The sequence below is a fragment of the Grus americana genome, chromosome 10 (assembly GCF_028858705.1).
Source record: "Grus americana isolate bGruAme1 chromosome 10, bGruAme1.mat, whole genome shotgun sequence".
NCBI lineage: Eukaryota > Metazoa > Chordata > Aves > Gruiformes > Gruidae > Grus > Grus americana.
Genome location: NC_072861.1, coordinates 7,527,831 through 7,544,952, shown reverse-complemented (window position 1 = coordinate 7,544,952; position 17,122 = coordinate 7,527,831). Strand labels below are relative to the sequence as shown.

Below are 17,122 nucleotides of genomic sequence, written 5' to 3'. Positions count from 1 at the left end.
TGTAGCTGCAGTTACTCTTCACTTTCACTGGAAAGTATGCCTCTCTCTTTAACAGGTATACCGAAAGGATCCATATATTAACGAAGAAGCATCCAGGCAAAGCTATGTCTTAAAACAGCCAGCAATTAATCACCCAGTACAGAGACAGGAAAGAGACCCAAATCTGATCTATGAATCCCAGGCTCAGTATGCAGAAAAACAACCGAGTAGGGACTATGAACAGTCAACATATAGGTATGATTCTACAAACTATGTAGATCAATTTTCTCGTGGTTATGACCCTCGCCTACATTATGATGACCGTGTGCCTCCCTATGAGGAGCACTGGGCATATTATGATGAAAAACAGCCCTACAACCAAACAAGAACAGCTTACGAAAACCAGCCTCCTAGGGATCTTGATTCCAGACAAAATATAGAAGAGAGCACAGAGCGCAGCTATTACCCAGCACAACCTCGTTTTGAGGAACCCCCTGTAATGAGCTATGATGGCAGGCCCCGCTATGAGCATGCACCTAAAAACTTCAGCTTACCGCAAGTGCGATACGAAGATCAACATACTGTTGGATATGACACACATGGCAGATACAAACAAGAAGCTCAGCCGTACCAGTCAGCTATATCGCGATCTCCTGAACCGAAGCAGTACTTTGATCCACATATAAGGGGCTATGAACAAGGTCCTCCTCAAGCTTATAATGCTAAAGCTGGACAGTATGAGCCTTCTCATAGCACTTCAGGTGTTTCTCTTCCTCCTCCCCCTTCATCACAAACCAAACCGGAAGTTTTGCCTTCTAACAGTAAACCACTGCCTACACCACCATCTCTAGCAGAGGATGAAGAAGATCCAGCCATGAAACCACAGTCTGTGCGAAGTAGGGTTAAGATATTTGAAAGAAGAAGATCACCATCTTTAGAAAAAATGAAGGACTCAAGCGATACATCAGCTGTCAAGGTGAGTAATTTAAGTTTTTGTTTTTTTCATTCTTCCTTTTTGCTAGTGAGGCTGCATTGTAACAAATAAAATACTGTCTTGGAAAGAAAGCTTTACTGCTTGTGGAATAGCCTCTTAACAACCTAACTGCAGTATGTTTTAAAAGTAGATGCTGTAAACTTTCATGAAAACACTGAAGAGGATCTTACTGTGCTGAAAACTCTTCCAATTAATCTTCTGCTAGTATTTAATTCTGTTTTTCCCTTTTGGGAAAGGGGAGGGCAGCCTGAGTTTTCTTACTCAAGAAGTGCTGTATCTTTCTAAATGTTAGAATCTAAAAGAATATGCTGTGCTTTTCCTTACAGCCTCCAGAACTAGCACCTAAGCCTACACTGACAACTGTGAGTGGTCCAAAACCAACTTCTCAAAGCCAGTATGAACACGACAAAACAACTTACAGGTAGATGCACAACAGATTGATTAAATTTTAGTTTTCAATACAAGATTAGACTATTCAGACACATCTTAGTGGTTCAAATTGGAAACTGCAGAGTGGAGAGTTGGAGCATGTCAATAATTTCTGTGTCAATAGTAAGGCAGGGCACAAAGTCAGTTCTCATGGACACGATTGCTGAGAAGCGGGGGAAGGACACAATATGCTTTTTCTGCATTTTCAATCAAGACACTTGGCAAAAAGTAAGATGGAGATATTGGATATGTTTAATTGAGATAATTGGAAATTAAAGCAAAAGGGAAAAGGTAAGGTAAAAGGGAAATAAGGATTTTCTTTATGCTGTGTCACAGCTATCTAATTTCCATGCAATATAGATTAAAAAGACAAGGTGTGTAATTACAAGAATTACATTTTGGTTGCTTTATTACTAGGTATGTTACAAAATAGGATTTTAATTTGGGTACTTATGCTTGTTCAACTGTGCAAGACAACTGTGTATTATTACTCTTGGTTAGGGCCCCAGAACCACAGAGACCTCAAGTGAAGCCACCTGAAGATATTGTACGTTCAAATCATTATGATCCTGAAGAAGATGAAGAGTATTATAGAAAGCAGCTCTCATACTTTGATCGCAGGAGTTTTGAAAATAAGCCATCTGCACAGGTTCCTGCCAGCCATCATTCTGAGCCCACTAAACCAATACATTCGCAGAATCAGCTGAATTTCACCAATTATTCTAAGTAAGTTTTGCAGATTTCCTTTTTTAATTTGAAAAAGGAGGGAGGCATATAGGACTAATACAGAAATTCTGCCTCCATCAATGGAATTCCAGGGTTCATGGTATCTAACTGAAATTATTTTGTATTCACAAAGTCAATGTCTCCATTTAGATGTAGCTTTAGTTTGAAAACACATAACTGCATAACTTTTTATTTTGGTAAATTTGTGTGTTTATTAAGATTTATGTAGGTTTTAGGACCTATGTTACTACTTTTGCTTACCACTTACTAACAGAACATAACAAAGTATTTCCTTAGTCCAACTAATACTGAGTGCTTAAACATCTGTCAAAGCAGTTGTTTTGATATATTCCAGTTCCACATGCATGTATTCTGCAGACAGGCTTTGTACATGTTAGCCACGTTTGACGTTAGGAAACTGAGCCTTTAGGGAATACTGCTGAGGGCAGAATTTAATCTGTTGATGGAAACATCTGTTTCCTGTATTGTTCTGCTTCCTTGACTTGGAACATTTTGATACAGAAATTGTGTGAAAACTTGTACACAGATTTAGCTCAGGTAAAGAACTGGCTATCTTGGAGGATACTTACACAGACTTTGTGATTAGTGTCCACAGTTACCTAAACTTCCAAAATTTATTTTAATTCAAACCATAACGATGTGTTTGTAGCTGTTACTGTGAAGAGCTACTTGGCTTGCTGCATGCCGGCTGAGGATTGGGCATTTTTGAAGGCTTCAGTTGCATTCCTGCTTGAAACTTGGACTATTCAGGTCAAGCTGAAAATCTGGCAACCATAATGTAAATGAGGTCTTCAGATTGAAATAATAAACTAGCTTGCTGAAGTCGTACAGTGTGAAGTGTATGTGCAAGCTGTCTTTCATGTACTTGATACACTGTGTTCCAGAGCTTGTCTTAAAGGATTTGAGCTGGGACTTGGGAATCCTGTTCTTATTTGTGTAATATTGTCTATCCAATATCTTCCTCTGTGAACTGAGAATATTGTAATCTTTCCAAAAGTTTGATAGGTTTTGAAGTAGTCACTGTTTTTTCTAATCAAGAAGTCTACATATGGTAACCAGTTATTTTACTCTTTTATATGTTAAGGAAGGAATGTGTAACGGAGGAAGACAAGTAGTAATCTGTAACTAGTTCTGATTCTCAGTCAAGGGTGTTTTTTATCTTCCCTTTTCACTTGCCCTGTGTCTTCTGATGGAAGTATGGGGGTATATCTGTCCTGCTCTCTGGGCATTGTAGGAAGAGACCTAAAAACCAAGTCTTGGCTGGTCTCTGAAAGCTACTGGAATGCATTTATGAGTTATGTTCCCATGTACCAAAAAACCAAGGCTACCCATAGATAGTCTGTTTTGATCTGTAGGCATAGACTGCATTGCCATTGTAAGTGCAAGTAATGCTTTGGGAGAAATGCTGTAAGCTTCCAACAAGTAATTGTGAAGACTGTAAAAAATTCTTCAATTGAAGAGCTTTGTAAGCTTTCGTTGTACACTTGTTATCCTCTGCAGTGTTGTCACGCACACTGAAAAACATGAGAAATACACGCAACTACTGAATTTTTGCTGCAGAAGAGCTAATAGTTGAGAGAGAGATTGTTCCATACTTCTACCTACCACTTCTGTCTGCCATAACACTTCCATTCTTTGGCTGCTCAGTTCTGGTTTTGTTTTTATTGTGTGTTAGTGTATAACTTCAGGGTTTGTATTTCTGTGAAGGTGACAACTTACTGCCACAGAGGAATAAGATAATACTGGTTTTCAGCCTGATAGTTTCGTATGTCAGGGGACAAAAATGTGTTGTGTTTTTTTTTTTTTATGAAAGAATGTGACCCTTTACAGGAAGGGACAGATATGGGAAAGAAAATTTAGCCAGGGTAGTCCAGTGCAAATAGACAAAGACTAAAATATTAATGGAAGTAAGTGGAAGGAGATAAACAAGAAAGCTACTCAGTTGGACAGTACTGCTTCTAGAAGCATACTGCAGTGTTCTTGTGTGGAAACACAAAATAATTGCTGTGTTTTAGAAAGCATTCATGTTTAGGACTCTCACCAGCTTCCAGTTTGTACCCTGTTACTTGCTCGTTATTCACCTTTTTTTCCAGTGAATTTATGTGGTAATTCCTATTCTGTGAATAAATCCTTCTAAAAATAAATAGGAGTAAATTTGGATGATATAGGAGCTGTTGATTATGCAGTCTCTCTTGCATAATCCATATAATGTATCCTGAGTACAGAGGACAGATGTTATTTATTAATGAGCAATAGCTACAACTTCTTTAGCTTTAAATATTAATGATAAACCTTATGTAAAGTTCTTTGCTACTAAGTATTGTGAAAGTATGTATTTTTCCTATTACACATGTACAAATTTGTTTTCTATCTTAATTCAGGGTTTTATTTGCATCATTTAGGAAATTTATTTAAGCTGCTTTGTATAGCTAATACCATATCTGCATGTTACAGTTGTCAGTAACTGTACAATAAGGACTAGTTTCTCTTGATGTGAGAAAACAGTAGAACTTGTAAGTGGACATGTTTCAGTGGATCTAGTTGGAGCAGTTTGAGACTACTACCCCTGTGGCTGAGAGTAGTGGCTTTGTTCCTGCTTGGTTCAATGTAGTTACCTGCATTAACTTGACATGGTGCAGAATGAGGTAGCTTATCTAAGTTTTGTACTGAATAGGGTTAAGAGTACTCAGGTGATCAGTTACAGCCTCATGTGAGGAGGCATTAAGGAATAGTGTCCTGTGTTAACTTCTTAAACTGCTCTAGCTGAGCTCTTAGGCCTCTGTTATAGAGTTGGAGCTCTTTGAATGGGAACGGAAGATCAGCAATGCAGTTTGATAAGTTTTCTATTGTATGCCGAGGCTCGTAACCTGTTGCACGCTGGTTTGTTCTAGTGGTTCATTTCTGCTTAATTTCAAATTAAAGTAGCAGTTTTGAAACAAATTAAGTGGGAAACAGCTTGGAAAACAGCACATCAGTATTTATTTATACACTCAAGTTGTAAGCAAGCATTTTGTTGTGGACTGCTTTCACTGCATATGGGTTCTGAACAACGTGGTTGAGATTGGCTGACACTTGGTCAGGAGCCTATGACAGAAGAACGTGCTTCACATTAAGCACAACTTTGCTGGTTGTGCTTGTTTTGTCACAGCTCTCTTCTGCTCCCTCCATCAAAATGTACTACTCTTCCCCATTTTTTTTAATTCCTCAGAATGCTGGCAAGCAGTTCTGATGAGGTGTGGAGTGTGTTGGGTTTTTTCTGTGGGCTTTTTCAGTGCTGCCCTCCTCTAATTAATATCCTCCTCTGGGAAGCAGTGATTTCAGGTGGGTGGTTTTCTGAGAAAGCACCTGAAATAAAGATAACAGTGAGTGAGTGTGCAGTAATAATGTCTCTTGTTGGATGAATGGCTTTTATATAAAATCAGTGAGAATGGAACCTTATACAACAGATATAAAATGATCTTTTTTGCAACACTGATTTTAGAGATACATTCGTATGAATGCTGTTCAACTTGCTGAGCATCGCATTCATGTCGTCATCAAGCAGACTTTCAAAAGTTAATCAGCCCTTTCCTTAGTTTCATAACATACTCCTCTGAAACAATGAGACTGTCGGTGTCTAGAATTGTTGCCTGTTGCGTTTTCATGAGCATATAGAAAGTGAAGGGATGAGGGAAAGCTGACCTATCGTAAAATGTGTTTTCTTGCAACATATAAGCAAGATAAGTGTTAAAAATCAAGGGAAAGTCATCAACATACTTAGTTTTCTGTCTTTCCTAGCAATCATAAGCAGGTGTTCTAAGATGTCCTTGTAGGAATTGTTGAACACAATCAGAAGAAGCATTTTATGATGTGGGCTTGGCTATTGGATGAGCTGATAGTGCTATAAAAACGTTTGCTATGAATGTACCCTCACTACATGATCTGCAATACAAAACCATCATTGTCCTGTGTATGTTAAGACTGAAGAAATTAATGTGAATTGGACCATAAGTGAGAGATTGTTAGAATATGGGATTTATATTTTGTTCTTTTTTCACTATATCAAATAACTTTGTTTATAGAGATTGTAACAAATGGTTTAACGTAATCTTGTTCTTACTTTCAATATCTGTCAATTTGAGATCTTGACCACCTAATTTGCTGACAAAATCTCATATTAAATGTAGTAGGTGATCATTGTAAATATGCATATGGTAAAGGTCTTACCAGAAACATCACTGTTAAAAGTGGTGTCTTTGTTTCAACAACCTTGTTGTATGAGAACTGCTAGGACTAACATAAAAACTGTGAAGAAATAATATGCTCAAGATAGAATGACTGTTTTCTTTCATTCTTCTATTGCTGTTTGCTTTGCCATCACCTAGATTTCTTGGCTCTTACACTAGCTATGACTACTTGAAAAGGAACATCAAGTGGTAAGACTGTTGTTGATGTGAGGATGTTTTCAGGTGTCCTCTCACTGTTACATTTCATCACAGGCATTATGTGCACTTAAAACTTCAAACGCACAAATTCTCAAAGTAAGCAAAATATATTGTTGTCCAAAATTACAGGTATTTGTGAAATCAATAATTTCCTGTAACGAACTTCTGGAGAAATATTTCTAGTATAAGAAAACTGTTTTGAAAATAAGATTTTAAAGTTATCTACACTATGCACATAAAGCTAGTGAAGCTTAAGCTGATTACATTTCTAATTAAGATGGCATTGTTCAAATACTAGGTGTATTTAGAAAAGTTATACTAGAATCCATTGTCCTATTGGCTAATTATGCTTTTCGAAAAGAACCCACCCACCTCCCCCAAAAAAAGGATTTATATTTTTATTTTGAAGACCTCCTAAATTAGAGAATGCTTTTCCTTTGAAATTACCCCAAATGGAATTGAAATGTGAAGATCTTGTAGGCAATTATGCAAATACACCTGAAATGTCATCTGCCCTTTGTTTGCCATGGTTTGTGTTACTAATCTTCTAAAGATTCAATGTTGTCTTAATTTCTTGTGCTTATCAATAAATGTTTTTATACTTGAGACAGGATATTAAAGAAAATCATGTTTTAATGTTTATAGGAAGAGATGGAAATCAGGTGATCGTAGAAGAAAAAAATAGCAGTGAATGCAGGAGCTCAGAGCCCTGAGGAAACCAAGCAGTCAGATGTGTTTTTGTTTTATTTCAACAGGGGGAAACCAACTGATACTGAATCAATGGATAGGCCTGTTGGTGAAAAACGCTATGAGCCAATCCCTCAAGTCACAACTCCTCCTCCTGCTCCTTCAGTCCAGTATACACAGCCTCAGTCAATTAACAGTCCTGTCCTGTCTCTCCCAGCACATCACAAGCCTGCACTCTCTGAAGGTGAGTGGTTGGAAACCTGTCTCATGTGCTGACAAACATCACTTGTCAGGTGCTCGTGTGGTTGCTTCAGCATGTCTACACTGGTAACTATGTTGTTCTCTAACTGAAGCTTGGAATAGTTATTGGTGAAAAAAGCTTTTTACTATAGTGAGACTGATTTTTGTGAGAGGATTTGGTGATCCTGTCCAGGTGTTAATAGTCACTATAACTGTCTCTTCCATATTTAGTGGTCTCAGCAAAGATGAAGTAAAATTTCTGGTACTGCTTTCCAGTACTACTGCTTTAGGCATGACTAATAGTTGTAGGCTTCTAAAAGCAGAAGAGAAAGTTGTTTTCACTTTCACATTGACAGGATTGCACAGTCCAACTGAATTTTCCAGTTTGTGCAAATGCATGATAGTATTTCAATACTGGTTTTCTACTTTTTTTTGGTCATGGTATGAATCAGTCTAACCTTTTTACTGAAAGGTCATACCATTGTGTCTAACATATCCGTTTAAGGAAACATTGGATAACTTGCCTGAACGTACAAAATGTAACAGGAGGACAGATGATCTAAGAGCTAAGCTGAGTCTATATATATAATTTTATATAGTTAAGATTTGACTAAAATGTATTCTTATGCCATAGTGTATGTGACTAGAAATTTCTCATGGTTACTGACAAATTCTGGTATCTTTATTTGTGTTGCAGTTAACTCTGTCTCTGATCCTCCTCCACCTCAGAATAAGCCAGCGATTTTCAGATCCTCTAGAGAGGACACTGTGCAGTCCACTTTTTATCCTCAGAAAAGCTTCCCTGACAAAGGCCCCATTAATGGAACTGAACAGATTCAAAAAACAGTCACTCCTTCTTACAACCGCTTTACAACAAAACCTTACACTAGTGCTGCAAGGCCCTTTGAGCGCAAGTTTGAAAGTCCTAAATTCAACCATAATCTCTTGCCAAATGAAGCTCAACATAAACCAGAGTTGCCATCTAAATCTCCAAATTCTCCTCAACCAATTTTGAAAGCACACGGCTCATCGCAGCCTCCTGAGTTTGATAGTGGAATGGATACCTTTGCTGTACAGGTCGACAAGCCTAAATATCAACCAAATAATGTTAATGCTGTGCCTAAAGCCATTCCTGTAAGGTAAGCTGCTGTCTTTTTCCTTCTATTAGTATATCTATAAGAGTTCATCTGTGAGAAATACAGCTGCTTTTTTTGCTGTGCTTCCAATTTCTGTTCATGTTATAGTTGAAAGATGGATACTATGATTCTAAAATTCTGCCAAAGGGTATTGAAGAGTATTTGGATAGATATTTTCAGTATGTCCTATGTCCCAGTATTATCTTGCATCCTGTTATTAGAAAGTGGCATGGCTTTATTTCCCATTTCTCATGCTATGATTGTAAATCTTCTGGTAGATAGTAATCACTTGTCCTCTCAATTTATTTCTAGAAGATGGAATTAAATACAAAGGATAGCTGTTGGACCAAATTGTCCTCATTCTGTGTGCTTAGAGAAAGACCTCACAGTACACGTGTATAAGGGATGTTTTAAAAGTACTTGTAAAAAGAGAAAGTCACTTGAGCAGTTTGATTTTGGTTCTCTTCATGAGACAAAACAACAACTGCTTAAAAGCAGCTTGTGCTTGCCTAATGCACTTTTAAGAACTGTGTCAAGAGCAATAGACAGTATTACAATCTTAACCTATTTGCTGACTTGTTAAATTCTTTTCATTAATATTTGCAGTATAGTCTTTTATTTTTTGATTTCAAAATAATAATGCATGAACCAGACTTGAAATCTTGCTTGATGTTTCAGTAACTCAGAAGTGTAATAGAAGAATGAATCCTATTTGTTATTAATAAATCTTAATGAATCTTAATTTGTTCTTGGGAAAGGTTTTGGTGCTATATGGTTTTGTAGACTGCTAGAAATTTCAAAATTACTGGTTCTTTGAGTGAAATTCTTTAGAAATTGATCTGGAATCTACTCAAACTAGCTATTTGATAATGTTATGTGTTTCTCTTTAGTTATATCCTGGCAATTGGGAAAACTTTGTGGGTGTGGTTTGGTTTTTTTGTGTTTATGGGCTTTGTTTTCAATCTATATCTGAATAGAAGGGTTCAGTGTGGCTTGAATAAGTACTATTTACTCCTTATGGTATTAAAGTCATAATGGAGCTTTGGGGAGGAAAAAGAAACTTTCAGATGTTAATTACATCTAGTTTTACTAAGCTGAAGTGAAGTGTGGAGCTGGCACAAGCTCTTTCTGTGTAATGTCAGAAGCAGGCATTTGAAAACACAAGATTTAAGTGGTCCAAATTCTTGCTTTAACTGCTTTCTGAACACTTTCAGAGTTTGGAGGCTTTGGGTTTTCTTGGTGAAAACATTTTTTTGTGGCAGAACTTTAACTACTTTCACCTTAGTTGACCTGTATAATGAATTGTGGGACACATTTAAGGTTTTCTAAAATCAGTGTTAGCCTACTCTAGGCTATGCTCTGCTAAAATGTTAGAGGAAGGTATGCCACAGACTTTCAGGAAGAAAATAATATTGATAAAACTGCTAGGCTTTCTGTCTTATATTCAGCCCTTCAGCACTTGAGGATGAGGAGGAAGAAGATGGACACACTGTTGTAGCCACAGCAAGAGGTGTATTTAACAGCAACGGTGGTGTATTGAGCTCCATAGAGACTGGAGTTAGTATTATTATACCACAAGGAGCCATTCCAGAGGGAATAGAGCAAGAAATATATTTCAAAGTCTGCAGAGATAACAGTATACTTCCACCTTTGGACAAAGAGAAAGGTAAGAGCTGGCATTGTACACTGTTTTATTATTTAATACAATTCTATTCTATTTTGCTGTTGTTAGAAAATAAACACACCTTAATATGCTTCAATATATAACATTTTTATAGGAAGATAGAGTATGCATATCACAAGAAGTAAAGCGAAGCAATATTCTGCTTAATATTGAGGGTTGCAAGCAAGATGGAGGTCCTGAATTATAACTTGAGTTTGTAGATTGAAGTACTGATTTAAACTTACCTAGTGCACTGAAGGAAGGTTCTCAATTCTTTTTTTTTAAGAATCTTCCCTCAAAGTGGAGGGATTTTTTTCTTCTAGGCATTCTTACTAGAAATGTTTCTTCATCTCACAGTTAGGAACCACAAGAATTATAGCACATGATTTAAAGTAATTTGCCTTGAGTTAATTTGGAATAGTAAATTTTGAATTTACTTCAACACTTGAAAATAATCAGCATTTTAATTTTTTCAATTACTCTACAGAAAACAGTTTCATGATTTAAAAAAATATTCTTTTATATAAATAAAAGCATATTCCTGAATGTCTTCATTAAGGGTTGAGTAGTGTATCTTAGTTAAGCAATTTTTTCATAGTCTGTCTTTCATACCACTAGTCCAGTGTGTATGCATTTTCTGACCTGTCAGATACCTAATTTCCTTGAGTCAAGAAACTAAAGTTAATTTCATAAATTTGCAGCTAAAGCATTACTTGCAATCTGCACTTACTCTGAATCTTTATAAACCAAACATGAGTAACATAGTATGTTCCTCAACTGAATAATCTTACATTAACATTTGGAGTTTTAAACTAAAAATAGACCTGAATGTTTGTATGCTTTATCTTTTGACCGTTCAGGTAAGGGTCACAGGCTCTTGAGCTGCTGAAGGCTTTATTCAGCCCAGTGTGCCATAAATCCATACAAGCAGAACATTGCAGCTGTAGCATGGAGAAGTATGAACAAGACTGCTTACAGAGTTAGGGATTTGTTTCTTTTGATATGCCTGCTTAGAAATTAGTGGCAAAAAAAAATAAAATAATCCCAACATGATCTAATCATCGAACTTTTTTTATCCTCTTTCATTGAGTTTGTGATATGTTCTGTTGAAAAGTCACTTAAGTGCTCTGCTAGAGACTATAAGAAACAATCGTGCTAAGTGGTAGTCTTTACTGACAGGTCAAAATGTTCATATTTTTCTCTAAAAACTAAGTTGCTGAGTAGCTCTGCAGTGTAATTATGTGATACTTTGAACGTATTTCAAGAAGAATCAGTAACAGGTTTTTCTTTCTCTTAACACTAGGTGAAACACTTCTTAGCCCCTTGGTAATGTGTGGGCCTCATGGACTAAAATTCCTGAAGCCAGTGGAGCTGCGCCTGCCACATTGTGCGTCTATGACCCCTGATGGTTGGTCTTTTGCTCTAAAATCCTCCGACTCCTCGTCGGGTATGCTGTCCTCCCTCTGTCCTTTTGGGGCTTTTGGGTGCTATCGTATAATTTAAGTTAATTTGGCTAAAGGTGATGCTGTGTAATATAAAGAACTCAATCATTGTATTTGTGTCAAACTCTCCCATTTCACTTTCATTACAAATGTCTTTCTTACATTTACTCATGGTGCAAATTCATAGCTAAAACCATGATAGCAGAAAAAAAGAGTATTATCTCTAGTCTATTAAATATCAAATTTTTCCATTCTGTCTTCTTTCTTGAGGACTGCTACAGCTGAATACACTTGAAATGATAGTCGCACTAAAATTGAGAGGAAATGATTATGTACCTCTGGCCTTTGTAACATAATTGGTGTTTGTTGCTTAATTAACCATATAGGACTCTGGCAAATCTTAACAATTTGCATGCTCATAAATCATGATTTAATGCTTGTTAACTGTTTCCATGTGTGCAAGTTGATGCTAACAATTGGGTCATTTAAGAAAACTATAGTGTTCAGTAAAAGCATTTACAGTTCATTCTAATGTAGCTGGATTTTCCACAAGACTTTTCTTGCTTGTTTCTGCCTATTTCTTCTCTACTGCCTTTTACCCAGAAGTTTCTGGTTGATAGGAAAAGTTGCAACTAGGTTGCAGTTGTATTTACCTGTTCATTTTTACCTCACTGTGGCGCTCTCGGATGATGGAGAGAATGTATTGGCTGAAATTGTCAGTGAGGAGACTAATTGAGAATTCTGGGCAAACTTCAAGCAATTTCATGAAATGGCTGTGAGGTTACAGAGATTTAAAAAGGAATGTTTGCACATCTGGGGAAAGTCTTAAGGCTTTATTCAGCTACCTTCAAAATTTGTGGTAGAAGGTTCAAACCATTAATATGTACGTATGATCTAAGTAATGACTGAATGATGTAGTTCTGTATACGGCATTTAAGCCACCATGTATGCATATCTTCTGTCACTAATGTATCTATCACTTCCAACACCAAAGCACTGATGCTTTGAAAGATTAAAGCATCAATCCCCTTGATGGGGATTCAATAACCTAGAGGTATTAATGGCAATAATTTTTAGTTGTTTTTTATAAACTATTATATGCATGTGTTGCATGCATCTATTTAACAATGTGTGTATGTCTGGCAGTGTTAAAACACGGACTCATAAATGATAGGGTCCCAAAAGATATGATGACAATGTACAAAAATGACACACCACTTCCTTTGTAACTAACAGCACCTGTTCATGAACTTCCTTGAAGTGAAGGGAGAGGACTCAAATTACCTAATCAATAACCGAAGTTACTGACACGTTTTCCTCCCTTTCCAAAGTGGGATGTGTGTGTGTGCGCGCATGTGTGGGTGAGAGCAAGAGCGTGTATATTTAAACCCTAACACTTTCTGTACTGTAAATATAACACCACATTCTGTTAATCTGAAATGGGATGTATATCATAACATTGCTCTTTTGAGACAAACTTTAAAATTAGGCAATTCTGTCTTATGATATGTAAGTAGACCATACTGTGTCTTAAATAAATAATTGTTTTCTCTCTTTCTAAATTAGATGGTTATGGGACTCTGATTTTTGAGCTGGCTTTATAGTAACACTTTATACATCTCTGGGGTGTTTTTCTCTCTCTCTTCAGTCGTCTGCTCTACCTCATCTTTTCTCAATGTATCCCATTTTCTGTCCTAAAAGTGACATTCATTTGCACTTACTAACATCCTGTCTGCCACATTTAAGCCTCATATATTGATATTTTACTGTTAAACCCCTTCAAAAGCTTGAATGATTCTGGTATTAAAACTGACTGGGGAAAAAAGTTGGCTTTTATGGCTACACCTGTTAGAATGTATTAGTAAAAAATACTGAAGGATCATAGTGGTTTGGTTTTATTTTTTTTCAAAGCAGTTGTATGTAAGTATGGGAGAAACATACTCAAGAGCTAGAGGTTGCACTGGCTACAGTCTAATCCTTACTGTGTATGTAGGAGGAAAGGTTGGAAAAAACTTTGCCGTTGACTTGTGCAAGATTAGGACCTGGTTGTCCTACAGTCCTATTTTACCCTTCTCCTTATATACTTGATCACGTGAGTTTTGAATGGAATTCCCTGCATCTGTAAAATGAAAAATCCTCCAGCATTATTTAGCTTCTTGACTGAAATAAGTAGTCTCAGCTGGTTGCAGTAAACTTCTTTGCATTCTCTAACTCTACACAGGCCACTGCTAATCTTTGTCCCTGTATCAGATGTTGCCATCACTCAGTGCATCGTGTACTTCATCTTGTTTTCATGAGTTCTTCAAGAAAATGTTGTGGAATTTACATCAGTCCCATTTAATACAGAGGTCTCAGATGTTTGCGGTCTGTGTGACTGGGTTCTCTGACTTGTGCATTTCTCAAGACAGATCTGTTTTGGCCAAGCTATTTAATGTCATTTATCTGGAAGGCTTAAGGGAACTTCAGTGCATTTTTCACTTTCTGCTGCAGTGGGATGATGACACTTTCTGTATAGTGGCAGCATTTAGGAGTGGTTTTAGGTGGGCAAATGAAGAATATTTTCTCCAGTTGAAAGAGACAATTGACTGTGCAGATGGAATGTAACCTTTGTCTGGTGAGATGGCAGCTGATGACTTTCCCTTGTAACAGAATGCTACACAGGATCTTTGATCATGAGTAGATAAGATCTGTTTTAAAGATTTCTAAGTCTGCATCAGTTATCTAGAATCCCTTTTAGAATGTCAGCATTTCAGGCTTTTAAACGAGTGTACTGGATGTAGCTGCAAAATGACTACAATCCTGTCTGCAATAATTTCCATGATAGAAAATAAAACTACCGGTGTGTCACAGTCTTTAGTTACAACATAACTTCTGATTTGACTCATCTGTGTTCAGAACTGTTCCAAGAAACTTCAAAATTCACTGTTAACACGTTTCAAATGGAAAGCACTATGTTGGTGCTGTAGAGTAGAATGACTTATTTAAAAATTACTGAGTGCCACAGCATCTGTTTTGAATAACTGATCTATCCTACCTTATACGAAAATAAGGGTTTGGTTTTTTTATTAATAACATACAAACTGTGGGGTTTAAAAAAAAAGAACAAAACAAACATGAAACCCAGGTGTTGATTCAGAACTTAAAAGCTCCTGTCCAAAAGCTTGGTTGTTTCAAGATGTACACTGTTTGACAGCGGATACTAAACACCAGCATTGTGTTTTCCTCCCACAGGTGACCCCAAAACCTGGCAGAACAAGTCTCTTCCCGGGGATCCAAACTATCTTGTTGGAGCAAACTGTGTCTCAGTCCTAATTGACCACTTCTAAATATTAAGTTAGCTGACTGAGTAAATAATGTGAAACTGAGATGGACCTTACATATAAACTGAACCACTCTATCAAGTATTAACTGTTCTATAAGTGATAATGGATCTTAGTGTTTAAGCATCTTGCTTTAACTAACACTGGTTTAGCAAGTACACTCTTTGAACCATGGTCACAATACATGCCACAAGCAGGGAGTGTACAGTGGGAACAAGGTAGGGTTTTTGCAGGTTTGGTATGCTTTGGTTTGTTGGTTGTTCTTTTGTGGCTTTTTGTTTTGTTTCCTTTTTTTTTTTTTTAAAGGACACTACTAGTATTTCATTGTTTAAAATCTGAAAGTACCAATGGAATTATATTCAGAGGAACTGAATTTCGTTCATACTCCACTGGCGAAAACACAGAATTTGGCCTGCATTTTTACTGCTGTGTGTTTGTAACTCACAAGATTACGTTTTGGTCTCTATTTTTTTAAATGACTTTTGGTGTACATGTCCAATGAAATGGTAATCAACTTGGGGTAGCACAGTTTAGATGTTTTCCTCTGCTGAGAGGCTAATGCAAACACAGCTACTTACTGTATATGGAAGCATTGTCATGAGAACGGGGGGAGGGGGAAAAGCATGTGGGATGACTATGGTTCAGTTGCCTCTGTAAATTAACCACATCATTACAGACCTATTAACCAGCAGGGGATGCCTTACCCTCATGTTTTTAATAGTCTTAGCTCTCATAGTTCTCTGTAAGTTTGTATGGCTTTTGTGCTTACCTAGATAATACATCATGAGAGACTGGGGAAGGGAGGGGGAGGGAAACAACAAACTTGTGAGTTGGTTTAGAGAATGAGTATTGTTTGTGTTCATCAGCCAGAAGAGAACCGGAAGAAAATGATGGTATGTTTTCTGCTATGCATTTGAAAATTTATAGATGTTATAGACCGCTTGTATATAATGCGTGCATACCACTTTTGTTCTTGGTTTGTAAATTAACTTTTATAAGCTTTACCTTTTTATATATATAAATATATATAAAAACAAACAAAGTTTCTTAAGGATATCTTTGTATTCTCATACCTTTTGAGCCTTGAACTTTGACATCTGCAGCAATAAAGCAGCATTTCTACAATATATGAACAAGGACATTTTTTAAAAATGCACAAAGTTGTTACCTTTTTAAGTGCTGCGTTTAAAGAATATAACTCGGAATTCTCTACTTTGATTAAATTCTTGAAAAGTATCCCTACTGTAATTTGTCATAAGGATGCTGTACTATGTGCCCTGAAATGTATTTTTTTACTAATAGACAATTTATTACGGCACAATGGCACTACTACTGTTTAGATAATATACCACTGCATTCTGTTAATGAGTATTAGCTATTCAGGTGTGGCTGATTTTTTTTCTCTGCAGTTATTAAAATTACACGTTTCTAAATATACAGAATAAAACTGTTTTTAAAATAATAAAGGAGATTGTAGTACCTTATTGTTTCTGAAATGCATTTATGTGAACATGACAAAATCAATTTTGATTTTTTTTTCCTGTGTAAGTGGACAGCTGGATTCTGCCGGACGTTCATACATGAAGCAGAACTCTTTTGCAGAGTCAGTTGGAGTGGTCTACGACAGGGCTTTTGAAATGAACTCCACTGTGGATCCATTGGAAGTACTCAGTACAAGTAGGAGTGGTAGACTCGTCCCTTGAATCACCATGTTGGTGCTAGTTTACTTATTATACCTGCTCTTCCAAATACTTCAGTAGTGTTCTAGCATGTAGATTTACACATAGTCTAGTTACACAATTCTAAAGATATTCCTACAGAATCCCATTATCAGGCCTGTTTGGAGGACTTAGTGGCTAACTAGTAAGCTTATATAAATCAAATAACTTCTAGAATAAGTTATTTTCAAATAATACTGGGAACCAGTGCATAACCCTGATGTTCCCTTTCTGCACTTTTACTGACCAGTTAGTTTGTTTCTCAGGCATGACTTACCCTAGAAGATGCATTCACTACTATTAACTACTACTCATGGCTTATCTCAACTCTTAAGAGCAGGCA

The 17,122-nt window shown here is 36.7% G+C and overlaps 1 protein-coding gene across 6 annotated transcripts in view; it reads left to right on the top strand.

The window, feature by feature from the left end:
- TJP1 (tight junction protein 1) overlaps nt 1-16,531 on the top strand; it is a 164,389-nt gene extending 147,858 nt beyond the window's left edge. For 3 of the 6 annotated variants that reach the window (XM_054836730.1, XM_054836731.1, XM_054836729.1), the window contains 8 exons: nt 56-955; nt 1,300-1,394; nt 1,904-2,128; nt 7,329-7,504; nt 8,198-8,639; nt 10,085-10,302; nt 11,603-11,746; nt 14,973-16,531. In XM_054836730.1, the coding sequence (XP_054692705.1) occupies nt 56-955; nt 1,300-1,394; nt 1,904-2,128; nt 7,329-7,504; nt 8,198-8,639; nt 10,085-10,302; nt 11,603-11,746; nt 14,973-15,067 (2,295 nt within the window). In that variant the 3' untranslated portion in view covers nt 15,068-16,531. The remainder of the gene's footprint in view (nt 1-55; nt 956-1,299; nt 1,395-1,903; nt 2,129-7,328; nt 7,505-8,197; nt 8,640-10,084; nt 10,303-11,602; nt 11,747-14,972) is intronic. The other 3 variants (XM_054836728.1, XM_054836732.1, XM_054836727.1) reach the window with 2 other exon arrangements.
- Nucleotides 16,532-17,122: the final 591 nt, after the last annotated feature.